At 43.6% G+C, this 27,020-nt stretch overlaps 1 protein-coding gene across 1 annotated transcript in view; it reads right to left on the bottom strand.

Moving 5' to 3' along the window:
* The window catches only part of LOC110174043 (neurobeachin-like), a 783,761-nt gene that overhangs the window by 386,887 nt on the left and 369,854 nt on the right, over positions 1-27,020 (bottom strand). Inside the window, exons 37-38 of the mRNA XM_055166710.1 lie at positions 21,370-21,431; positions 649-713 (exon numbers count right to left, since the gene is read on the bottom strand). Of these exons, the coding sequence (XP_055022685.1) occupies positions 649-713; positions 21,370-21,431 (127 nt within the window). The remainder of the gene's footprint in view (positions 1-648; positions 714-21,369; positions 21,432-27,020) is intronic.

Here is a 27,020-nt window from a genome sequence, read left to right as displayed (position 1 = left end):
CAAGTGTCACTTTTTTCTATAGTGCTTTTCCACCTTCAAGGCACTCAAAGCACTTTACAACAAGGAACCACTCACACATTCACACACACATTCACACACCAGTGTACGCAGACACTGTGGGCAAGGTGGGTTAAGTGTCTTGCCCAAGGACACGACGACAGCATTCATCTGTGGGAGCTGGAATCACATCAGCCAACCTGTGGGTCAGTGGATCTGAGCGCTCAACCTGTGATGTTTTATGTGGAGATACTGCCGCCCACGCTTTGCATTCATTCAAGGTTTTCAATGTACAATACTCAGAAGTCTATAGTTTTATTGTAACTAAACTTACAATATCAAAGGGGTAAATTTGATTCTACCACCAGTGACCATGAAAAACGTGAAGATGATTAGAAGTAAATGAGTGTAGCTCTTTCATTGTATTTGAATGTGAGCAGATGGTCAACAAGGAAGTGTTTCGTAACCTGAAAAACAAAATCAGATACCTCCACCCTGCGGCTTTGTGTTTCTAAATACACCAGATGTGAGCGTAGGTGAGTGTAGCTCATACAGACACTGGTGACTTTATATATACAGTGCATATATACTTTATGATATAAGAGTGTAGGTGAGTGTGGTGCATACAAATACAAACACTGGTGACATTACCTTCCTTCATTGATGAGCTCGATGAAAGCCAGACCCGCGTTCTTCTGGATGGAGTTCTGCCACTCCTGAAACACAGACACAAAAGTATGAATGAATACCAAATCTGTTTACACACAGGCCATTCTGGGACCACCTGCACTCACTGAGCCAGCGCCAGCCTTTTACTGATACTAACATGTAGAACGTAAACTGTCCTAAAGCCCCGCAGCACGCAGCCAGTGCCAGCCAGCTCACTCACTGCAGCTAAAGACATTATGAATGAATTATTATACTCAACGGAAACTTTCAACACAATTTGCATATATTATTTCAAAGTAACCAAAACAAAAGCTCCACAATGTTGCTTTAATCACATCCTTAAACTGCTATTAAACATGCCTGGTCGGGATTCGAGTTTCTGCCCGAGTCGAAAACCTCCCATCGTCTTTCTACGGCACATGTGCGAGCAACACGGACCAACGCCACACTTTGATCCCAGGACACGAACAGCTATGGATTACACACCGGCCCATATTATATTCCCCCATCCCAATGACATATTTCAAGTATCATTTAGACTCCTCTTGATAGCTGGAAACCCTAGACGGCCTTTTAGCGGGCCTGTCCTTGAAGGGAACGGCGCTGTAAAAAAGTGCGTATCCGTAAACACACAGAGGACGCGTAATTGTGGTTGGAAACAGTATCCCCCGCTCTTAAATACTGCAGTTTCCTGTAGGGTCCATCCACTGACAGACGAGGGAGGGGTGAGAGAGGAGGAGGGTGAGGTGAGGAGGGAGAGGAGGGACAGGAGGACAAGGGAGTGAGGAGGGAAAGGAAGGAGGGAACGAGGCATAGGAGGGAAGGGTGAGAGAGGAGGACAAGGGAGTGAGGAGGGAAAGGAGGGAAGGAAAGGTGGGAGGGGTGAGGAGCGAGGGAGCAAGGCAAAAAAGGGACGGATGAGACAGAAGATCAAGGGATGGATGAGGGAGGAGGACAACGAAGGGGTGGGAGAAGAAAACAAGGGATGGGTGAGGAAAGGGGTGAGGAGGGAGGGAGGGAGCGAGGCATAGAAGGGGCAGATGAGAGAGAAGAACAAGGGAGGGAAGGGTGAGAGAGGAGGAAGAGAGAGGAGGAGTGAGAGAGGAGGAAGAGGAGGAGGAGGAGAGAGGAGGAGAGAGAGGAAGAGAGGAGAGAGGAGTGAGAGAGGAGGAGAGAGGAGGAGTGAGGAGGAGAGAGAGGAGGAGAGAGGGAGGAGTGAGAGAGGAGGAGGAGGAGGAGGAGAGAGGAGGAGAGAGGAGGAGGAGAGAGGAGGAGAGGAGGAGGAGTGAGAGAGGAGGAGAGAGGAGTGAGGAGAGGAGGAGGAGGAGGAGGTGAGAGAGAGAGGAGGAAGGAGGAGTGAGAGAGGAGGAAGAGAGGAGGAGGAGGAGAGAGGAGGAAGAGGGAGGAGTGAGAGGAGGAGAGAGGAGAAGAGGAGGAGTGAGAGAGGAGAGAAGGAGGAGGGAGGAGTGAAGAGAGAGAGAGGAGGAAGAAGGAGGAGTGAGAGAGGAGGAAGAGGGAGGAGTGAGAGAGGAGGAAGAAGGAGGAGTGAGAGAGGAGGAGGAAGAAGGAGGGAGTGAGAGAGGAGGAGAAGGAGGAAGAGGAGGAGGAGTGAGAGGAGGAGGAGGAGAAGAGGAGGGGTGAGAGAGGAGGAGGAGGAGAGAGGAGGAGGAGTGAGGAGGAGGAGGAGAGGAGGAGGAGGAGAGAGGAAGAAGGAGGGTGAAGAGAGGAGGAAGAAGGGAGGAGTGAGGAGGAGGAAGGGAGGAGTGAGAGAGGAGGAAGAAGGAGGAGTGAGGAAGAGGAGGAAGAGGAGGAGTGAGAGAGGAGGAGAGAGAGGAGGAGAGAGAGGAGAGAGGAGGAGAGGAGGAGTGAGAGAGGAGAGAGGAGGAGAGAGAGGAGGAGTTGAGAGAGGAGGAAGAGGGAGGAGTGAGAGAGGAGGAGGAGAGGAGGAGGGGTGGGAGGAGTGAGGAGAGGAGGAAGAAGGAGGAGTGAGAGAGAAGAGGAGAGAAGGAGGAGAAGAGGGGTGAGAGAGGAGGAAAGGAGGAGGAGGGTGAGAGAGGAGGAAGAGGAGGAGTGAGGAGAGAGAGGAGGAAAAGGAGTGAGAGAGGGAGGAGTGAGAGAGGAGAAGAAGGAAGAGGAGTGAGAGGAGGAAGGAGGAGAGAGGAGGAGGAGTGAGAGAGGAGGAGGAAGAAGGAGGAGTGAGAGAGGAGGAAGGAGGAGGAGTGGAGAGGAGGAAGAGGAGGAGTGAGAGGAGGAGGAGAAGGAAGGGGGGTGAGAGAGAGGAAGAAGGAGGAGTGGAGAAGGAGGAGAGAGGGGAGGAGTGAGAGAGGAGGAAGAAGGGAGGAGTGAGAGAGGAGGAAGAAGGAGGAGTGAGAGAGGAGGAAGAAGGAGGAGTGAGAGAGGAGGAAGAGGGAGGAGGAGGAGTGAGAGAGGAGGAAGAAGGAGGAGTGAGAGAGGAGGAAGAGGGAGGAGTGAGAGAGGAGGAAGAAGGAGGAGTGGAGGAGAGGAGGAGAAGAGGAGGAGTGAGAGAGGAGGAAGAGGAGGAGGGAGTGAGAAGAGGAGGAGAAGAGGAGGAGGTGAGAGAGGAGGAGAGAAGGAGGGGTGAGAGAGGAGGAAAAAGGAGGAGTGAGAGAGGAGGAAGAAAGGAGGAGTGAGAGGAGGAAAGAAGGAGGAGTGAGAGAGGAGGAAGAAGGAGGAGTGAGAGAGGAGGAAGAGGAGGAAGAGTGAGAGAGGAGGAAAAAGGAGGAGTGAGAGGAGGAAAAAGGAGGAGTGAGAGTGGAGGAAAAAGGAGGAGTGAGAGGAGGAAAAAGGAGGAGTGAGTGTGGAGGAAGAGGGGGTGAGGAGGAAGATGAGGGAGAGGAGGGAAGGGTGAGTGAGGAGGACAAGGAAAGGGTGAGAGAAAAACACGGGAGGAGTGAAAGAGAAGAACAAGACACAGGAGAGAGAGAGAGAATACAAGGGAGTGATATGAGAGGAGAGGAGGGAGGGGGTGAGGTGGACGAGGGAAGGGTTGCCAGGTTTGTTCTGGAAGTCATTAAAAAGCAGTTGGAGAAGAGAGAGAAAAGAAAGAAAGAGAAAAGAGAGAGAAAGAAAAGAGCAGAGGACTGTGGGAAATCTGTCCTCGGATGTACAACACCGACAGAGCGAAGGGTCTCGTGTTAAAGCCAAAGACAAAACACAAGAGGCTTCTTATGAACAATGGACAATAATCCGTATAGAGACAATATGTTTTGGTTGTCACGGCGCTCGACTGTGACACGGGGCGGATCTTTACACGTTTACGTAGCGTTTTCTCTGACCCGGAACGTCAGGTCAAACAGCACTGCCTCCTTCCCTCGTCCATTACTGCGGGACAGAGTAAATCCATTTGCGGCTTTGTGTTCAGAAAGCCAGTTAAAATCTCACCGTGTCCTTGGCTACAGAGGTGTTCAAGTACTATGTGACATCACGCAGGACTGCTCACATGTTCCCGATCGCAAACACGAGGCTGGAGGGGCGGAGTTTGAAGTGCGGATACTTGTTACCGCCCCAGACCTTCAGTTCTGGCTTGTTTTGTGTGTTTTATTTGATTTTGATGGCTGTGCTGGATCCTGCTGTGGGAGTCCTGGGCCGTGATTGGTGGAGCTCTTCATCCTGCCTCATCTCCAGCCTCCTCCCTCGTTTTTAAGGAGATCGCAGCACCTGTTCGGAGGCTGTTGGCCTTGGTGTCCAGTCTGCCGTTTTGTGTTTATGTGAGACTGTTTCGGGTCAGTCGTTCGTTCGTACTCGTACGTGTCTGACTTTGTTGGTTGTGTTGAGACGCTTGTTTTGTTTAGTTCTGTTTTGTGCCATTTTTAATTTGTCACTCGATTCTGTTTGTGGGTTTTTGTGGTTTTACTTTGGGGCACTTTTGTGTTTTAGTTTTGTGGGTCACTCTTTTTTTTTTTTTTTTTTGCACAAAACAAAACTTAAAGGTTGTATGGAGGATTTTTTATTTTGTTTCAAATTGTCAATGAAAGTTTAAAATACCATTACAGAGACGCAGCAGCTTTGTAATTATGATGACCAAAAAAAAAAAAGAATGAAAATCTATCAACTGCGGACGTAGTGAGGCCAGATAAACATCAGCCAATAGACAACGACGCTCCCTCATTTTCTATTGGCTGGTAGGTTGTCAAACTCCCTACGTGCGGGGATTACGTGGTTTAAGCAGCGGTTCTTAGAGGCTTTTTCAAACTGTCGCTTCCTCGCAATTCGCACAAAGTTTGTTGCGATGGCGGACGAGAATCCACGACCAGTTCGCCGTAAAAGAAAGTCCGTTTTTGAGGTCGCTGAAAGACGAAGAGGAGGGGAAAAGAAGCAAAGCCAAACTGAGGTGATTCTTGGAGATTCCTTCCAGCGATGGCGCGACCGAAGCAGACGAAGGGTCTAAAGACTGAAGACGAGTCGGTCGCTAAAGTATTTCTAGACAGGTCACTTCAACAGTAATTCTGAACGCGCACTGGCTGTAAACAAGCGTGATTTCCAGAGTCAGGAGGTGGGAGGAGGTGTCACGCATGAACAACATTTGAAAAAGGACTGTCACTGTATTTCTTTTCCCTTAAAAAATCCTCTATACAACCGGTTTTGTTTCTTAGTTTATTTTATTTTCTGTATATATTTTAGTCTGTTTTGTTAATTTAGCTTTTACATTTCTGTACATTAAACAATATTTAATTTATTCCATTATCCCTCTTGGTTCTTTTGGTACTTCCCCTGTCCCGAGCAGAGCTGGCTCGTAACACACGGCAACAAACTTTAGTATGCATTCAAGGCGGCTCGATGGTGACGTTAGGTGATGTATGTGGCGTAAACACGTAAACGACGTGAGCAGATCTGACCAGAGTTTTGCGTCTTGGGCAGTGTAGACGGAAACACTATGGCGGAGCGTATTTAACTTTTCCATTCTGGAGGGTGGTTTCAGATTTTTGCATTTTTAAGCCCCCAAAACGCCGTCACCATCTAAACGAAAGGCACTTCTGATAAAATACTTTGTCGTTTTACCTGCAAGCCTTCTCGTGTAAACTTGGAGCTTTGGAGATATAGACAGACTAATAATAAAGGGTTACAAAAACAAAACTCCAGGTCTGTTTTTGTGGAAGGGTTCGGTCAAGCAGTAACAGAGGGAAACAGGGGCAGATTTTTTACATTCAAATGTCTCTTATTCAGAAACTAGAGGGACTATTGAAATAAGTAAAGTATCAGAATGTAGGAAAGAGTTACACTCCAACAGGGTCAAGTTAAACCTGTGATATTCTTTCAAGTTGTTGACAAAAAATTTAAAAACTCATGTCGGTAACGGAGGGAATGAAATATGCAGCACTTTTTGGGCAATAAATCCAAACAGTGATAACTCTTGGTTCTCACTTACATATCTTTAACAAACTGGTTTGAATATTTGCTTCATATAGTTTTCTACCATATGGTACAAGATTAGGTTGAAAAACCTCTTACTTTTTGAGTAATGAGATTTTTTATTAAGAAAGGTCATGGTAACGGAGGGAAAAGTAACGGAGGGAAAATTGTGCAAACAAGTAGAAGGTGCAGGATTTTACATAATTTGTCGCTTTTTTCTTCCAAATACTTTAATATTACTTCAAAATGAAAGGAAACTATTTCTATAAAATATGTCAGTCCTTCCAAGCAAATTTTTATCATTTTAAATAATTTTTTTTTTGAAAAATCATGTACCTTCATCAACAGTTCAAAGATGGAATAACACAAGATATGATGAAATACATCCATTTATTTACATGATTTGCAGGTCTTTAAAATTTGGGAAATAATTTTTGTTCCATGTTTCATACATGGTCTGTTTAAAACATATGTAACTTTAGAACCAAAAATGGTACAGAAAAAAGGTCAACAGTTTCATAAACTAGAGTACATATGTATCTGTTCAATACATTTTTATATCAGATGCATTAACTTGAAGTTTTGGCCTTGTTGTTTACTTCTGCTTGACCGGGCCCAGATGTAGACAGACTAATAATAAAGTGTAAGAAACAAAACACAACTCCAGGTCTGTTTTTGAGCAGATAACAACATTATAAACTGACTTAAAACTCACACGAGTCCATTCTGTGTATTATTTGTACTTTAAACCAGCATTATTATACTGTATACTGTGGCTGTGGCTCTTGTTTGTGTGCTCTCTCTCCTGTCTGGCGCTTCAGGTGTTGTCAGTGGTTAGTGCCCGTCCTCCGCGTGCGCCTTGTTCTCCCGGCACATGTGACAGTGACATCATTATGTACGAGCTCGTGTTTTTGTCTGTCCTGACACGAGAGGCTGTTCACGCGCTGCCTCTCCTCCTGACCTCAGAGCAGCTCCAGGAGAGATAGTCCTGACAAACTGTGAAGCATCTGCTCTCCAAATGTCTACCACATCAAACCCCCTCGCGCCCCCTCCTCCGGCTGCACTGCAAAAATATAGAACGCTCGCATTGTGGGAAGATTCTGTGCACAGTAAACATTATTGGTATGTGTCCCTAGAAATCTGTAGCGCGGATTTAAAAAGCCTACGGTATATTACGCCATTTTCTTACCTCATCACAAACCTGACCTGAATTTGTGTTTTGTTTCATTCACATTCTTACATATTTAGGCTGAGTTCTCCATTGTGTTTTTAAACTCTCTGCACCTTCACTTTAGAATCATTTGGATTATTTCAGCCCTGGAATTGCCGATGTCTACTGAACTAAAGGTAAAAACTACAACTACATGACATCACAAGGTGGAGCAGAGCACTTACAGAGTTTTGGAAATGTAGATAGTTACTCAAATATGTGCGAATGAAACAAAACACAACTCCGGGTCTGTTTTGGAGGAGGTAACAACATTATAACACGACTTAAAACTCACAAGAATTCATTTTGTTTAATAAAACAGTCGTCCCCAACCTTTTTTGTGCCACAGACCAGTTTTATGTCTGGTTAAATCCTGTTTAAACTTGGTTTAGTTCTGGTTTTAGACCTGGTTTAGAACTGGTTTCATCCCAGTTTCATTCCAGTTTCGTCCTAGTTTAGTTCTGGTTTAGTCCTAGTTTTAATTCTGGTTTAGTTTTTTCTTGGTTTTTGTTCTGGTTTAGAGGCACGGCCCACGTGGCATATGGGAGGGGGGTCATGCTTTTGCAGCCTGGTACCAAACGACCCAAGGCCCAGTACTGGTCCACGGTCCGGGGGTTAGGGACCCCTGTAATAAATGGCTAATAATTATCAACTATTTAAAAAGGTTTGGCTTCCTATACCTTCTACTTGTCAACTGTCCCATAAGCAGAGTCAAAAAAAAAAAAAAAAAAAGAGTACTGTTACTTATTATATACTATAATAATAATAATTAAATATTACTCAAGTAGGAGTAAAAGTATGCTTCTAGAAAAGTACAATTTCTTAAAAATAAAAAATACTCAAGTAAAAGTAATTGGCTACCTACCTCTGTTCTTATGAGGTTGAAACCTATTGGGTAAAATGTGCCTAATGACTGAAAAGTACCATACTTTTCAGACTATAAGTCACACTTTTTTCATGGTTTGGGTGTTTCCTGTGACTTATACTCTGGTGCGGCTTATATATTAAAATTTTCACACTGACAGCTGTGAGAGGTTCTAGTCTTGTGTGTGAGTATCTGCTGCTCCTGTTCCTCCTGTACCACTGTCACTTTGCTCTTCTGCACATGTCTCCTGCAGAAAGAGCCTCTGTCCTGTCTGTATCATGTCAGTCGATCGCAACATTACTTCTGCACCACTGAACAATTTACACAAACTTATAAAGACGACTGAGAAGACTGAACACAAATGCCCCGAAAAAGAAATTCATATTTTGCAGATTACAAGCTGCAAATAGCAAAATCTGCAGCCAAAAACGGTAACCGAGCAACAGAAAGAAAGTTTGTAGTGAGTGAGAAACTTGTGACACCGGGAGGATGCACCATGCAACTTTCCTGGAAGTCACTGGATGGATCGACAAAACCTGGACTTCAGTGACACTGAAACCATCCTGTCGGGATTCAGAAAGTCCAGAATAATTCTAACTGGAACTGATGCCGAGTCTGACGACAGCGACACAGAAGAGGAAGCGACGCTCGTTTACCTCTGGAGGTCGTGGAGTTGCTCAGAAGTGACACCGAGGATGAAGAATTGAATGGATTTAGTGATTTGGAGTGAGATGGAGAGTTTGTTAAACTTGTTCTGTTGTTTATGTTATAGTTTATCTGAAGAACTGTTCATATGTGACGTTAACAGTCTGTTGTTCTCTCTTCTATTGTTTTACTACGACTTGACTTTCAAGAGAAAATGTTGGTTCCTGGTCTCTGATTTCATAAAATACATTTCCCCCAAAAAGTGCGACGTATAGTCTTATATGTGTTTTTTTCTTCTTCATTATGCATTTTTTGGCTGGTACGACTTATACTCTGGAGCCACTTATAGTCTGAAAAATACAGTATACACAATTCAACTCAAAATAACTCAAACTCAAAGTGTAACAATTCCACAGAATGTAGTTTATGGAGTGTTTTACAGTGCAGCTGCGTACCCCCTCCTGGTACAGTGTCTGGCCTGAGTAAGCTGTTCTGAATGTGGACAGGACGGGCCCAGACAGACAGCCCCCTCTGGAGAAGGGCCTCACGTGACTAAGATAAATACGGCAGGCGCGGTTCAGGGCAGGCGCTCTGGCAGGAGCAGCGGCAGGGGCAGCGCTGGTCGTCAGGATGTCAGGACGTGCGCTGACAGCTGAGAGCACTTCAGAGGAGGACGACTTCACAGGTCCCGGGAGACGAGACGTTATGGTTCAGATACAGAAAGTAAAGGCATTTGAGGTGAATCGGCTTTGACATAAAAATAGACCGTTCCACAAGCAAGATCTATAGTTACATTTATAGTTACACGTCTAAACCACGCCCACGACCACATTTCAAACAGAGCTGATAAGTAAGGGGAAAGTGAGGAGGGACGAGAGGCGGGGTCTTTTTTATTTTATCTTTCCATTTTATTTTGACTTGTACATTTACATTTATATAATTATGTCTTATTTGACACCTGTCTCTTGCTCTTTTTTGCTACTTATTTAGAATTTATTATTACCATTTATATTTTTTACTCTCTGATATTATATTATATTGTGATGTGTATCCGAACTACTGTGTCCAAATAATTTCCCTTGTCGATCAATAAAGTTTGTCTAAGTCTAAGTCTTAAGGACTAAAGGGGGAGTGTGAGGGGGGAGGAGGGGCGAGGTCTGGGGTATGAGAAACAGTGTGATTGGTCTAAGAAGTATCCACACATCACACTCTGCCCCTGCACCCAAATGTGTGTAATCAGAATTAACAGAGTTTAATTAGGGCAGTTCTGTGTGATGTGACATAGTACTTGAGATTGCAGTGGCCACTGGAGGGAGCACATACAGTTTTTGAAAATTTTTTGACACAAAGCTGCAAAACAGCAGCAGACTGTTAAAAACACCATTTATATTTTAAATGCAAAAAGTTGATTTGTTTAGTTCAACTTCACTGTCTTGTCACAGAACAACGATGCATTAATCAATTTTGATACTAAGGAATAAGTTTAAGTTAAGTGTATAACTTTATTCGTATATTTTCACAACTGATAAACTGCATTATTATGCAGTAATCAACAGATACTTAAAGGAAATTATTTTACATTACTCATCACAAATATAATCTCCCAAAAATAAAAATAAAACTCAATAATTCTGAAAAGGCTTTATATTCAGTACTAATTTCAATACAGCATTGATCATTTTATGAATGTTTTCTGTCAACAGACTGTATCTGAGCAGAAATACAGACTATGCTGCTGAATTGATTGTGTGAAAAATTAGAACTGTCATTTTGTAGGAAACCCTCTCGTCTGACACGGACTGAAAACATACAGAGAGCAAAACTACAGTCCCGGTCGCGGTCTGGTTCTGGACTCAGCCCTGATCTGGTCCCGGTCTAAGTCCTGGTCTCAGTCCTGGGCTGGCTCTGGTCTGGTCCCGGACCTCGTTTAATCCTGGTTCAGCCCGTATGCGGCGCAAAACTTCGGCATCTCAGTTTAAGTCACGGAAACGAGAAAAGGCCGTTATCCGTTTTTTTCCATTTATTCATTTAAACACAAAATCGAAAAATGACAAATAATGAAAAAAACAGTTGCAGATACTAAGGAATAGACTCGATACTCAGCACCGCGTCTGATACCACCACGAAAATAAAAACACTAGACAACAGAATGTAATTTTCAGTTTTAAACAATAGTACTTTCTTTTATATTCCCAGGAGAGCTCAACTCCTGTCTCCAAATGTGACTGTTTTGTATCAATATCCACTCAAATGCGTATCTAGTATCAACACTAGTTTTAGTTTTGCATAGTGATGATTATTTGATACTTTTGACGACCCTATCTCAGATCTGTAAATCCGTGGGAAAGTTGAGTACAGTGCGCGCTCTTCTCCACGCAAACACACATGAATCATTTCCTGTTAGCGCCGCAAAGGAGCTGGAGGCCGAGCGATCACTCTTCATCCATTTGAAGAAAAGCACGGGGTTTTAAGAGTCCCCAAACCCCTGCGCTGCGTTGTACCTGCTACAGCAAACTAACTGCTCCCTGCCTCCACCCACCCTCCTCCTCCTCCTCTTCTTCTTCTTCCTCCTGCCCCAACCCACCCGGGACCAGGCATTTGTGGGCTTTCAGTCGGGGCTGTCAGGAAGAAGAGGAGCGCTGTTCTTCATCTTCTTTTACGCACATCTGTGAATCCTGCAGTGAGTTTTAAGATCGTACAAAAACCAGCCCGGCTCTCACAGTCACTTACAGGGCTGCGGATATGGGCCCTGACTGGGGGAGGAGGGAAAGGGTCACAGCATCTCAGAGATTAGAGCGCGAAAATACGATTAGGTGCGTCGTTAGTGTTAAAGGTCCTGTATGACGCAAAAAAATCGACTCTTGTGAGCTGTAAAGGTGCACTGTGTAACTTTTCCGGTACAGGGTCCATCACCTGCTCCAAAAACAAAAATCATTGGGCAATTAATTGTTGTGAAAAAAATTATATAGGTCTCTTGAAGAAAAAATAATGAATCCATTTGCGAAGCCCGATGAGTTTTTGGAATACAGATCAAGGTTTATAATCCGTGTGTCATTCGTTCATTCGTTTTTCAAAATAAAACCAAAAATAAAAAAAACAAAAAAACAACAATTTTCTTCATTATTTGTCTCCAAAACCAAAATGAAAAAACGGGTAACGAATCGTTTTTTCAGTTTTTGATTTTGTGTTTAAATGAATAATGGGAAAAAAAAAAGGATAATGGTTTCTGTGACTTCAACTGAGATGCCAGACTTTTACGCCGCATACGGACTGAACCAGGACTGAACCAGGACTGAACCAGGTCCAGGACCAGACTGGGACTGAGACCGAGATTGAGACGGGGATTGAGACCGGGATTGAGACCGGGATTGAGACTGGGACCAGACCAGGACTGAGACCAGGATTGAAACCAGGATTGAGACCAGGATTGAGACCGGGAACAGGACCAGGACTGAGACCGGGACTGAGACAAGGACCAGACCAGGACCAGACCAGAACTGAGACCGGGATTGAGACTGGGACCAGACCAGGACTGAAAATGGTTTAGTCCTGGTTTAGTCCTGGTTTGGCCATGATTTGGTCCTGGTTTGGTCCTGGTTCAGTCCTGGTTCAGTCCGGCATCGCAGTTTAAGTCACATAAACAGGAAACGGCCGTTATCTGTTATTTTTCCATTCTTCATTTAAACACAAAATCGAAAACAGAAAAAAACAATCATTATCCATTTTTTCATTTTGGTTTTGGAGACAAATAATGAAGAAAACTGTTTATCGTTTTATTATTTTTGGTTTTATATTGAAAAACAAATGACCGAATGACACACGGATTCTGTGGTGATAGTAACTCTGAGGAAAATTTGGGGAAACTGAGAAAATGGCCCGGTTTTCTACATTCACATGTCACTGTATTCCTTTTTTTTCCTTTTATAAATTGTCTATTAGTTTGTGTATTATATGCCGTCTTCCTGTTTCCACCGGTAGGAAGACGGCACCAAAACCTGTATAAATCAGCCGAGCGGACACGTCACAGCAACATCACGTGACTCAGAGGAAGTCTCTGACTCAAAACTGTCAGATATGAAAACAAAAACAACATCAATTATCGGAAGATCAAATGAACCTTAATGGACTAGTTTTAGTATCGTTTAGTATCTGCTTTTTGATATTTTTGACAATCCTACTCACTTGGACTAGACTCATCCAACCCTTTCACGTGATCTGTTAGCACTTAGTTTCGTTCTCCATCGGGCTTTATCTTATCTCCAGCTCTCCGCACACAAAACAGTGGCTCATCTCTGTGAGCAGACCTCTAACTCCCACTCGCCTCCACGCCTGCCTGGTTTTCATCCCCAGATCCTCCGCCGTATCAGCCCGTCTTTGTCCACAGAGTCTACAGTATCCTCCAAGACCCTTAAGAGAGCATCATGTAACTTTTTTGGAAGAGGGTTCAAATGCTCTAATGTAAAATGTGTAAAGAATGCAAACAAAAGCTCATGATGTTAAATTAGAAGAAGAGGGAGTGGGATTAAATGTTTTTTTAACCCCACAGCACAGCGCAGGAGATATGAAGTGCAGAAAACAAACTGTACGTAAAGTGTATGCAGCGCTTCAATGTGACTACGGTGGGAAACGAGGAAAGACCGACCAGTGTGTCTATCGTGTCTAAAAATGTTGGCAGTGGCACAGCATGAAGCCAAATAAATTACAGCGTCACTTAATGACACTGTGCCCCATCGCGCTGATCGCTGAATCGCCGCTTGAGTTTTTTTCACCGAAAACGTGCAGAATATTGCCAATAATCATCCTGCTTTGTGAAGGCGACTTGAGTAAAACAGCGAGCACTGATAGCATCATATAAGGCGGCATTCCAAATAACAACAGCTGATACTTCCGAACTATAACACCGACATCATCTTTAAAGACGAGGAGGACACAGGAGTGGAGAGGAGAGGGCTGGAGCGGGATGCGGGAGCGGGCGGGATGATAAACTGCAGTCCCACAAACTAATTATGAGTGTAAAGTAAAATATACAAATGATAAAAAGATGCCTATCATACATCGTTTGTGGTGGATATTTTATTTGCCATTAATAAAAACATTTTAAGCCGCCTAAACTTGGTCTAATCTTGCGCACATTTTAGACGATTCCTTTCCACCTCTCTGTGTTTGATAGTTGCATATTTGTAATCCTCCACCAAATATCGCAATCCATATCGAACCGTGAGATGCGTATCATGAAAATATCGAGGGATTTTGATATTGTTGCATCCTTAGTAGCTGATAACTTGAAAACTACATGACATCACAAGGTGGAACAGAGCATTTTAAGCTTTGGAGATGTAGACAGACTGATAAAAGTGTTACTCAAACATGTGTGAATGAAACAAAACACAACTCCAGGTTTGTTTCTGAGGAAGGAACAACATTTTAACATGGCTTGATTAAGACCCGGCCCATTCTGTTGTGTCCTTTATAGTGGACATTAAGTTAAAGGGACAGCCGGGAATTTTGGACATAGGACCTCATTTCCTAGTGAGCCAGTGTTGGAGACATGTGGAGACACTTTTTTAAAATATTCCATCCAGTCCTTGTATTTGCAGAGGTCGCTGGTGTTAGACTAGTGCATGTCAATGGTCATAGTTATCCTGCCACTAAAAACAGTCGTACTTATTTAATTGCCATCAATAAAAACATTTTAAGCCGCATAAACTTGGTCTAATCTTGTGCACATTTTAGACGATTCCTTTCCACCTCTCTGTGTTTGATAGAGTTTAAGAAAGCGAAATATTGCAGACGTGGGCGGAAGCGGGACTGAAAATTCTGTCCCACGCAGACCTCTAACGGACGGACACATGCTGCGTGCCCCGGGAGTCGCTCTGGAGACGCAACTAAAATGTCTGCTCTCGTATGGAGGTGACTGAAGACGAGGGTGTGATTTGTCCACGTTTGGTAGTAGTTCTGTGGAGTGGGGGGGGGGCACAAAATGTTTTCTTCTTCCTAGGGGGGGCACTGCACTAACGTCATTTGGCTAATACTCTGTTCCATTGTAAAAGAATGTAAATTGCTTACTTCCCCAAAATAAATACATAAATGAAAAAAATTTATGAAATCAAACATACGGCCCGGGGGCCAGATCCGGCCCTCCAAGACCTTTAATCTGGCCCTTTGGCTGATTTTCTACTAAAATATTTAAATTATATTTTCTATTAAAATATTGGTAATTTTCTGTGGTGTTTATCACAGCAGCGTCTCCAGCGTCTCGGTACGTGGCCCCTCCCACCAGAGCAGCACAATTGTCTCTTTCCAAACGCTCTTAAAGGACGATCGTTTTGACTGTTGACCGTGAAACTCTCATCAACAAAATGTCAAAAATGAGAAAAGTGGAGCCGAGTGCAGGATTTTCCAAAAAAAGATGGACTTATTCCTATTTGCATACAAGTTCATGTTAAAACATTGTGTTGAAATTGCATTTTTCTTAAAGTTTCAGATTGTTCATAATATTATAACATCTTGTAAAACACAGAGTTCATCTATTAAAAAAGATTTCTGTAATAGATTTGTGTTTCTCTGCACAAATATTTGAACTTATTGCTATTTTTGGGACATATATGCCATGAGTTTTCTGATCCGGCCCCTTTGGGATCAAAGTAGGTTGGACACGGCCCCCGGACCAAAATGAGTTTGACACTCCTGCTTTAAACCTTTCTATCTTCATGGAGACCAAATAAATCCAAGTTACAGGTCAGATCTGTGGAGAGGCGACCCCGCTCACAGTCAGAACGCCTGTTTTTCTAGGTATTTTGAGCTCTAAAACCACCTGTAATTGAATAAATGTAAAGTAAGAGCTGTTTAACGTCATACTGTGATACTATAGAAACGAGCAGGTGACGGACCCCAGCCAAAAAAATTACAAAGTGCACCTCTGACAGCACTAAAACGCGATAAATCACAGAAGTACAGCTAAAAACGCTGCTTCAAGCCGACAATAACTCAAACTCAGCCTCATATTTATGCGTATTTTTGAAGATAGCTTGAATAATAGGTCCGATCTGCAGACAGGGGCCTCTCTAATGTGTTCCGTATGGGCCCCGTATCTGGGAGCTATGGCCTGACAGCAGCTATGTTAAATATCTGCTCCTCTAACTGCTACATTGGGGTCTGACCTGCGCCAAAGCAGAGGTCAGAGCGCCGGTGATCAGTCAACAGCCAGACAGGAAGTGCGCGACAGGTCCGACCAGCAGGGGGCAGTGGGGCCGGAGGGGTAGTATCGGGTTTTGTTACGAGCTTCAAAGCAAAAATGTTGGTAAAGTTTAATTTAAAAGTTTATGTTCTATGTTATAATGTTGTTTCCTCATCACAAACAGACCTGGAGTTGTGTTTTGTTTCATTCATACAGGTTTAACACACAAATCCTGCATATTTAGGCTCTAAATTTAAATAGAAAACACTTGTGATGTCATGTGGTAATACAGGAAGTGCTCCATTGTGTTTTTAAACTCCATACTACGGAAGCCGAGAGGGGTCACAACAAACGCAAATGCCGCACCAAATACAAATGCGATAACACAACAAAAAGCCACAACAAACCAAAAAAAGCCACAACACACCAAAAAATGGAAATGACCGCGGAACTCTATTTTAATGCAAATGCCGCAACAAATACAAACGCCACAACACAAACGCAAATGACACAACACATCAAAAAGCCACAACACATCAAAAAGCCACAACGGAAGTGACCGCGGGACTCTATTTTCCGACGGACCAATCAAGCGGCAAGTGAAGAAGAAGAAGAAGAAATACAACGTGAAACGAATAATGATAAAGCAATAACATTACTTTTACTTACGTGTTTCCAACTTCTCCGTTCCTTTACTTTTCACGTTGTAGTTCTTCTTCTTCACTTGCCGCTTGATTGGTCCGTCGGAAAATAAAGTCCCGCGGTCACTTCCGTTGTGGCTTTTTAATGTGTTGTGGCTTTTTAATGTGTTGTGGCTTTTTAATGTGTTGTGGCGTTTGTATTTGTTGCGGTGTTTGCATTCAAATAAAGTCCCGCGGTTATTTCCGTTGTGGCTTTTTTTGGTTTGTTGTGGCTTTTTGTTGTGTTGTCGCATTTGTATTTGTTGCGGCGTTTGCGTTTGTTGTGACCCCTCTCGGCTTCCGTACCATACACCTTCACTAGAATCAATTGGATGATTTCAGACTCTGGAATTGCCCATCTCTACTGAAGTAAAGCCAAAAAGTACCCGATAGGGATGCAACAATAACCAAAATATCGTGATATCGTATCGTCAAAGTTCTCACAATAATATCGTGGACCATCACAATATACTGAATTACAAGTTTCTTTGCTTAAGTGAATAGTTATGTTCATTCTCATGTTTTTATTTATGTTTTTAATGTTTTTCTTATTCAGTAAAGCACTCAGAGTTACTTACTGAAATAAACTTGCCTTGCCTTTCCGTGGTGAAGCAATAACTAAAAATCAGAGGGAACTACATAGACCACGATCCTTTGCTGTTTGCAGACTACATGAAGAAATAAGTGTTTTGAAGCACTTTTAAATCTTAATTCTTCTATTATAACAGTATCAAAGGCTTTTAAACAAAAAAAAGTTGCATATTTGTAATCCTCCACCAAATATCGCAATACATATCGAACCGTGAGATCCATATCGTGAAAATATCGAGGGATTTTATATCGTTGCATCCCTAGTAGCTGATAACTTGAAAACTACATGACATCACAAGGTGGAACAGAGCATTTTGAGCTTCGGAGATGTAGACAGACTAATAAAAGTGTTACTCAAACATGTGTGAATGAAACAAAACAACTCCAGGTCTGTTTTTGAGGAGGTAACTACATTTTAACGTGTCTTAATGCTCATGAGAGTCAATTTTGTGTAATATAGGACCTTTAATCATGCACCAAAAGTCTGATCATAATCTGATTTCTGGGGATATCAGATTACTGAATCCATGGCGTTTGGTCGCAGCCAAATGAAGCTCATCGAGGTTGCCAGTTATAGTGGCTAATCTGTAACCGAGGATTATATCTGGAAATCCGAGCACGAAGAAGAGCCCATCAGGAGTGAGGCTGTCAGTCAAACCTGGTCCTAACACTAGTGGGAGCGGCCTCAGTGAAAAAAGGCACCTGACTGATCTGTTATTAATGTTCATATCTTGATTTACGGATGAAATAGTGAAATAACCCTAACCCCTGGATGATGTGTGCGGGATAACATTTTAAGGCTTACAGAGAAAAAAAACTGAACAAAAATGGCAAAGAAAGAGAAGATGTTTCAAAATTCAATGTACTTTGTTTTCCAAATAACAGTTACTCCAAAAAAAAAGATCACGTGTTATTAGGTGTTTTTTGAGGATCAGATTTAAAGATGCACTGTGTAAGTTCTTTGTTTAGAGACCATCACCTGCTTTTTTCTATGGCGATGCCGTTGCTCTACCTGGAATGTTCCACAGTGTGACATTAAACAGATCTACTTTACATTTATTAAATTCCGGGTGGTTTTATAGCTCAAAAATACCAAGAAAAACAGGCATTCATCCAATTTTCCATAAATATACTAAAACAAGATATAAAATGACTAGTGCTGTCATGCGATTAAAAAAATTGAGAGATTAATTAATTATGATCTGTAATTAATTAATCTAATTAATCTAATTTTAATCTCACCTAAAAATTGCTGAGAAAAGCCTTCAATTTGAGGTATTTTCATTTAAATTCATTATTACATTATTGTGGCAGATCAAAAGACTGATATAGAACAAAAAAGTGACTTTTTGTTCAACAAATCTCTCCAAATTGTCTGTTGAGCCCAAGTCTCCATGAATAAGAAACTGTTTGCTGTAAAGTAGCAAAGACGAGGAAATCTGAACATAATAACTTTGTCTAAAGACAATAAAAAGTCCAGTCTTTCCTTAACCATATTAAAAATATTATTGATAGAGAAATGCTTTATATATGAGATCACTGGTTTTAGTCCTTGTTTTAGTCCTGGTTTAGACCTGCTTTAGTCCTACTTTAGTCCTAGTTTAGTCCTGGAATGGATTAATCCTGGTTTTAGTCCTGGTGTTAGTTCTGGTTTGGTCCTGGTTTAGTCCTGGTTTAGACCTGGTTTAGACCTGGTTTTAGTCCTTGTTTTTAGTCCTGGTTTAGACCTGGTTTAGTCCTGGACTGGGTTAGTCCTGGTTTTAGTCTTGGTGTTAGTTCTGGTTTTAGAGGCGCACAGGAGGAAGCGCGGTTTACGCCGCGTACGCGAGAAAACATGATCCACACGCGGCTCACGGGAGCACGTCGGTGTCCACGCAGTAACTACGGAAGGAAACGTGGTCCGCGCGTTCTCAGGTTAATGACGATGATGAAGGTGTGTGTTTGTGTATTTGTGTTTGTGTGTGTGTGTGTGTTTGTGTGCGTGTCCCCTCATGTGGCAGGTCACGATAGGACAGTAGTGCAGACATCATGAGTCTATGCAGGTTGTTTTCAGGCGATATTATATTTGTTATTTTCTTTTATATTTCACGTCGGGAGAAGAATTTCCAAGACACGAATGTGTTTTTACCTGTGCACTGCTGCCTCTGTTCTACTGGCTCTACGACCTCGTCCATTGTGCGACTGACGCCGCCAACTTTAACATGACGTTTACATCGCTGTTACTGCGCGCGTTTTGTGTGGGTTTCCGGCAATGAGAGGAATTACCGAAATAAAAAAATGTATAAATGTGGTTTTTGTGTGTGCATGTGTGTGTGTTATTGTCCCAACAACACATAAAAACAGGTTTTATAATAAAGTAACTCGCATACAGAAACACTAAAGTTAGAGATTAAAAATGAGATTAACGCGATTAAAAAACATAACGCGCTAAATATGACTGTAATTAATTAATCGCAATTAACGCGATAATTTGACACCCCTAATTTAAACACACTACGACTTCACAAACCTGATTCAATGTGCAGTAGTTTCATTGGCAGAGAGTGTGTAAAGTGTAATTCCCCCTTTTTAAGATTATAATTTTGTTTTCTTTTAACTCACAGCCTGGATACTACAACTTATGGACAACAACTTATATTACTACTAACCTGGATATGTGTAGCCCTCTTCTTTCTACACATGATCGATCTGCTACTATTTTTGTGTTTTTAGTTTACTCAAATTAAATGTGCTACAAGTAAGTCTCAGCGTTTTCAACAAAGTAGAAGTAGAAAGAAAGAGTAGAAAGTACAGATACCACTGTAAAATTTGATCAAGGAAAGTATAGATACCTAAAAATTATACTTAAATGTGCACTATTTCACTTTTTGGTTGGGGATCTGTCACCTTCTTGTTTCTGTGGATATGCAACTGCTCTGCCTAGAATGTTCCACAGTATGACATTAAAAATGACTCAATTCCAAGTGGTTTTATGACTCAAAAATACCTAGAAAAACAACATTCTGATTGTGAGCGGGGGTCGCCTCTCCGCAGATCTGACCTGTAACTAGATCTGGTTTGGTCTCCACGAAAATAGAAAGTTTTAATGCCATACTGTGAAACATTCCAGACAAAGCAACAACGTCTCCATGAAGAAACACATCTGACAGACCCTCCACCAGGAAAAGTTACACAACGCACATTTAACACACACCAAAAATCAGATAATCAGATGTAATGAGGGTAATCTGATTTGGAGTGATCTGATTTGCACTGGTCATAAACGTTCGCCGCGTTGCTAAATATTGTTGTACTGTCTGAAGCTCCAGAGGTCTCCACGGTGAAGCATCTGTTTTTAAGTGCCCGGTGATTTGTGGGGACATTAAAGCGGAGGTATTAGTGTCAGTAAACGGACTCGGACATTGGAATGTTCGACCTCGTTTTATTTTTGTAATGATAAAACATTTTCAACGCAAAAGGCGAAATAAATGATACTGATTTTACGTCGATATCTACAGAACGTGTACTTAAAAAAACTAGGAGTATCGCAAAATGTCACTGTAATGTTGCATCACATTTTAACATGAAATGAATTACAAGATGCACTATAACTTTTTGGTTGGGGGTCCGTCACCTGCTTGTTTCTATGGAGATGTCATTGCTCTGCCTGGAATGTTCCACAGTGTGACATTAAACAGCTCTACTTTACATTTATTCAATTACAGGTGGTTTTATAGCTCAAAAATAACATGTTTTCTGGCTGAGTGGGGCTGTAACTTGGTCTGGTTTGGTCTCCATCAAGATATAAAGGTTTAATGCCATACTGTGAAACATCGGGCCTCAAGCGCCACCTAGAGGGCCACAAAAAATGTTCAGTTTTGCACCAGTGGGCAGCGAGGGTCGTGGGACTGCGTAGGTTTCAGGTGAGCTCGCTTTATAGACACACTAAATTATTTTTTTAGAGACCAGAATCGAAATTCGTTGGCATCGTAAACAAGCCTCATTCATCAGACGGTTTCACTTTGTGGAAACCGCGTGACCTCGCAGCGTTAGGATACGTTCGCTCGACGGTAGGCGGGTACTTTTTTTAATTCAACCAATCGCTGCTATTTGGTCGTGACGTGTGTGTAAATGTGTGATTTTTTTTATGTGTAAAAATGTGTAAAAAATGAGGAGACTAACTCACCTGAGAACATAAGAGCATGACCAGCTCCACCACCGACGAGCTCGACTTCATACACACCAGACCTGCAACACACAAGCAACAGAGGTCGGATTTTCAACTCGCCGTCATTAATAAACGTGCGCTGGAGAAGCCGTCGCCTGCTTGTTTCTATGGATGTGCCTGAAATATTCCACAGTATGACATTAAACAGCTCTACCTTACATTTACTCAGAGGTAGTGTTGTAGCAGACATTCTGACTGTGAGCAGGTCCACAGATCTGACCTGTAACTTGGTCTGGTTTGGTCTCCATGAAGATATAAAGGCTTAATATCGTACTGTGAAACATTCCAGACAAAGAAATAACAATAATAATGTTTATAGAGAAAAGCTTTTGACGGACCCTCCACCTGAAAAGTTACACAATGAAACTTTAAAAATCCGTGTATCATCATTCGTTTTTCAATATAAAACCAAAAATAAGAAAATGAAAAAGCTGTTTTCTTCATTATTTGTGAAAAAACGGATAACGATTTGTTTTTTCAGTTTTCGATTTTGTGTTTAAATGAAGAATGGAAAAAACGGAGAAGCGGCCGTTTACATGACTTCTGTTACTGCGATGCCGGACTTTTGCACAGCGTACGGACTGAACCAGGACTGATCCAGGTCCAGGACCAGACCGGGACCAGAGCGGGACCAGGGCGGACTCCGAGCTTTGATTCTGAGCCTCCGCGGGGTCTGAGCCTCAGCTTCGAGCTCCGGCCCTGCCGTGGGCTCTGAGCCTCCGGTCTGATCCCGGCCTGGTCCCGGTCTTGTCCCGGACCTGGTCCATTTGAACCAAAAGCTCTTAGTTCGGTTCATTTTCGTTGGTGTGAAAGCGTCAGTTGGATGCTTTGCACCACCTTGGAACGAGCCGCGGTTCTTGAGCGTGGAGGACTGGAGCAGCCCGTCCGGACCTGTAGTCCACAGCGCGTTCTCGCTTTCCCCGCACAGAACCAGGGCGCAGATGATGACATGGAACCGCTCGGACCGCTGGTCTCGGTCTCATTTCCGCTCGGGTCCCGCTCTGGTTCCGGTCTGGTCTCGGACCTGGATCAGTCCTGGTTCAGTCCGTATGCGGTGCAAAAGTCCGGCATCGCAGTAACAGAAGTCACGTAAACAGGAAACGGCCGTTATCCGTTTTTTCCATTCTTCATTTAAACATAAAATCGAAAACTGAAAAAAGGAATCGTTATCCGTTTTTTTCATTTTGGTTTTGGAGACAAATAATGAAGAAAACAGTTGTTTTTTCGTTTTCTTATTTTGGTTTTATATTGAAAAATTAATGAACGAATGATACACGGATTTTTAAAGCTGCAATACCAAAGTTTTCTCTTGTAATTTATTTTGTTTTTACTGCCCTAAAATGCATTGTTAAAGAGGTATTACGGTAGTTATTATACAAAAATATTTAGGTTTTAGATGTCATCCATGCATGTTTGAGTAATTTAGTGATCTCTCCTGCACACTATTCAATCCTCCTGTAAGATTCTGTGCAAGGCTCTGCTCACAAGCCTTAAAATGTCCTTCTTTCACTCATCTACTCTCTTTCCGTCTCCCTCTGTCGCTTTCTTCCTCCTCTCCTTCTCTCTATCGTCTCATCTTTCTTTCTTTCTCTCATTCTCCTCCTCCTGTCCCTCTTTCTCTCCTCCTCTCCTCTATCCCTCTCTCACTCCCTCTTGTCATCTACTCTGTCTCTTTCTCTTTCTTCCTCCTCTCCCTCTTTCTATCCCCCTCTCTCTCTCTCATCCTCTCAGTCTTATCTTTATTTCGCTCCTCCTGTCCCTCATTCTCTCTTCCTCTCCTCCGTCTCCTTCGCTCACTCATCTACTCTCTCTCCGTGCATCCCTTTATCTTTTTCTCCTTCTTTCTCTCCCTCTGTCTCTTTCTCTCAAACAAACATTGCTCAGTTGTTGTTTTTTTTGGAAACAGCACGAGGTGTGGAGGAAATGCAACGCGAAATATTCTCGACAGACACAATAAAGGTTTATAAAAACAACTCTCTCTCCTCCTTCTTACCGCTCCTCCCTCTCTCTCGGTCTCTCTTCCTCACTCCCTTCTCCTCTCTTTCATCTCTCTCTCCTCCTTTCTCTCACTCTTTCCCGCTCCCCTTCTCTCTCCCTTTCATCCTCTCTTTCTCTCTTCCTCTCACAGTTGTCAGATGAAGGCAGCCCAGGTGTGAAAAACTGCCTTCCTCTCTCCTCCTCTTTCTCCCTCTGTCTCACTCATCCTCTCTCTCCTTCTTTCTCTCTCTCTCTTTCACTCCTCCTGTCTGTCCTCCTCCTCTCTCTTTCTCTCTCTATCTCACTTCTCTATCTCACTCCTCCTCTCTCTCTCTCACTCCTCTTCTCTGTCCTCCTCCTCTCTTTCTCTATCTCACTCCTCTCTCTCTTCTCTCACTCCTCTTCTCTGTCCTCCTCCACACTCTTTCTCTCTCTCACTCCTGTCTCTCTCTTTCTCTCTATCTCACGTCTCTATCTAACTCCTCCTCTTCTCTGTCCTCCTCCTCTCTTTCTCTCTCACTCCTCCTCTCTTTCTCTCTCTATCTCACTCCTCCTCTCTCTCTCTCACTCCTCTTCTCTGTCCTCCTCCTCTCTCTCTCTTATCTCACTCCTCTTCTCTGTCCTCCTCTCTCTTTCTCTCTCTCTCTCTCACTCCTCTTCTCTGTCCTCCTCCTCTCTCTTTCTCTTTCTATCTCGCTCCTCCTCTCTCTCTGTCCTCGTCTCTCTCTTCCCTCTCCTCTCACACAGACAGTTGTTAGATGAAGGTTCTCTCCCTCTTTCTTTCTCCCTCTCTTCTCTCCTCCTCCTCTTTCCCTCTCTCTCTCTCCTTCCCTCCCTCTCTCTCCCTCTCTTATCTCTCACAGACAGTTCTTAGATGAAGGCAGCCCGGGTGTGAAAAGCTCTCTCACTCTTTCTCACTCCTCCTCCTCTCTCTTCACCTCTCTCCTTCCCTCTCTCCTCTCACAGTTGTCAGATGAAGGCAGCTCAGGTGTGAAAAACTCCCTCCCTCCCTCTCTCTCCTCCTCCTCCTCTTTCTCCCTGCTTCTCTAGCTCTCTTCCTCTCTCTCTTTTCCTCTCTTCTCACACAGACAGTGTGAAGGTCTCAGTCCTTCTCTCCCCTCTTCTCTCTCCTCTCTCTCTCTCTCTCAATCTCTCTCTCTTCCTCTCACACAAACAGTTGTGAGATGAAGGCAGCTCGGGTGTGAAAAGTTCTCTCTCTCTCTCCTCCTCCCTCCTCCACTGTCTCCCATCTCTCTCTATCCTCCTCCCTCCTTCCGTGTCTTGCCCCTCTCCGTCTTTCTCTCCTCCCTCTTTCCCTGTCTTCTCCCTCTCTCTGTCTCTCTCCTCCCTTTTCCCCTGTCTTCCCCTCTCTCTCTCTCTCTCCTCCTCTCGCCCTCTCTTTCTCTCCTCCTCCCTCCTTCCCTTTCTTCCCCTCTCTCCTCCTCCCTCCTTCCCCCTCTCTCTCTCTCTTCTCCTCCCTCCTTCCCTGTCTTCCCCCTCTCTCCTCCTCCCTCCATCCCCATCTTCCCCCTCTCTGTCTCTCTCTCCTACCCTGTCTTCCCCCTCTCTTTCTCTTCTCCTCCCTTCTTCCCTGTCTTCCCCCTCTCTCTGTCTCTCTCTCCTCCTCCTTCCCTGTCTTCCCTCTCTCTCTCCTCCTCCCTCCTTCCCCCTCTCTCTCTCTCTTCTCCTCCCTCCTTCCCTGTCTTCCCCCTCTCTCTCTCTCCTCCCTCCTTCCCTGTCTTCCCCCTCTCCCTGTCTCTCTCTCCTCCTCCTTCCCTGTCTTCCCCCTCTCTCTGTCTCTCTCCTCCTCCCTCCTTCCCTCCCTCTCCCTTCTCACACAGACAGTTGTCAGATGAAGACAGCCCGGGTCTCCCTCCTTCTCTTCCCTCTCTCTCTCTCTCTCTCTCTCTGTCTCTCCTCCCTCTCTCCCTCTCTCCTTTCACACAGACAGCTGTGAGATGAAGGCAGCCCGGGTCTCCCTCCTTCTCTCCCTCCCTCTCTCTCTCTCTCTCTCTGTCTCTCCTTCCCTCTCTCCCTCTCTCTCTCTCTCTGTCTCTCCTTCCCTCTCTCCCTCTCTCCTTTCACACAGACAGCTGTGAGATGAAGGCAGCCCGGGTGTGAAAAGCTCATTTGCAGAAACAATGGCTCCTGTGCTCTGCTCCCGTCTCCTTCACCGCCGACTATTAGAGGGCTCTGCTTAGAACGAGAGAGAGAAGGAGGGAGAGAGGGAGAGAGGGAGAGAGGGAGGGAGAAGGTGGAGAGAGGGAGAGGAGATGGAGGGGAGAGGGGGGACGGCGCCTATAGTCTCATTACAAGAAGAGCAGACAAGAGAGAGAACCTGCCAGAGAGAGACAGAGTGAGAGAGACAGAGAGAGAGAGACAGAGTGAGAGAGACAGAGTGAGAGAGACAAAGAGAGAGAAAGACAGAAAGTGAGAGAGAGAGAGAGACAGAGACAGAGTGAGAGAGAGATAAAGACAGAGAGAAAGACAGAAAGAGAGAGAGAGAGAGACAGAGACAGAGTGAGAGAGAGACAAAGACAGAGAGAAAGACAGAAAGAGACAGACAGAAAGACTGAGACAGAGACACAAAGAGAAAGAGAGAGAGAGAGAGAGACAGAGCAAGAAAGACAGAGACAGAGTGAGAGAGACAGAGAGGAAGAAAGAGGGACAAAGAGAGAGAGAAAGACAGAAAGAGACAGACAGAAAGACTGAGACAGAGACACAAAGAGAAAGAGAGAGAGAGAGAGAGACAGAGAGGAAGAAAGAGAGAGAGACAAAGAAAGAGACAGACAGAAAGACTGAGACAGAGACACAAAGAGAAAGAGAGAGAGAGAGCAAGAAAGAGAGAGAGAGACAGAGGAAGAAAGAGAGAGAGACAAAGAAAGAGACAGACAGAAAGACTGAGACAGAGACACAAAGAGAAAGAGAGAGAGAGAGAGCAAGAAAGACAGAGACAGAGTGAGAGAGACAGAGAGGAAGAAAGAGGGATAAAGAGAGACAAAGACAGAGAGAAAGACAGAAAGAGACAGACAGAAAGACTGAGACAGAGACACAAAGAGAAAGAGAGACAGAGAGAGACAGAGCAAGAAAGAGAGAGACAGAGAGGAAGAAAGAGGGACAAAGAGAGAGAAAGACAGAAAGAGAGAGAAAGACTGAGTGAGAAAGACAGAGACAGAGACACAAAGAGAAAGAGAGACAGACAGAGACAGAGACGTAGGGGCCGTCCACACGACAACTTTTTTTGGTCAAAACGTAGAAGTTTGTATTCAGTTTGTATTCAGTTTGTATTCAGTTTGTATTCAGTTTGTATTCAGTTTGTATTCAGTTTGAGTTTGTATTCATTCAGTTTGTATTCAGTTTGTATTCAGTTTGTATTCAGTTTGTATTCAGTTTGTATTTAGTTTGTATTCAGTTTGTATTCAGTTTGTATTCAGTTTGTATTCAGTTTGTATTCAGTTTGGCCTTTCGTCCACATGGAGCCGGCGTTTTATCGTTTTGAGTTTTTTGATTAAGGGTTCCAGAGTGGAGAAATCGGCGTCGCGTTTTCGTGTGGACGAGCTTTTGGAAAACGATGAGGTCAGAATTAGGGACGGGCATTCAATGAAATTTTCTTAATCAATTGTCGGAAGAAT

Source organism: Boleophthalmus pectinirostris, unplaced genomic scaffold (genome assembly GCF_026225935.1).
Source record: "Boleophthalmus pectinirostris isolate CB_2022bp ecotype Guang Dong unplaced genomic scaffold, ASM2622593v1 HiC_scaffold_9, whole genome shotgun sequence".
In the NCBI taxonomy this organism is placed as follows: Eukaryota; Metazoa; Chordata; class Actinopteri; order Gobiiformes; family Gobiidae; genus Boleophthalmus; species Boleophthalmus pectinirostris.
Note: the sequence above shows the minus strand (reverse complement) of the source record. Positions and strands in the feature narration are given on the sequence as shown.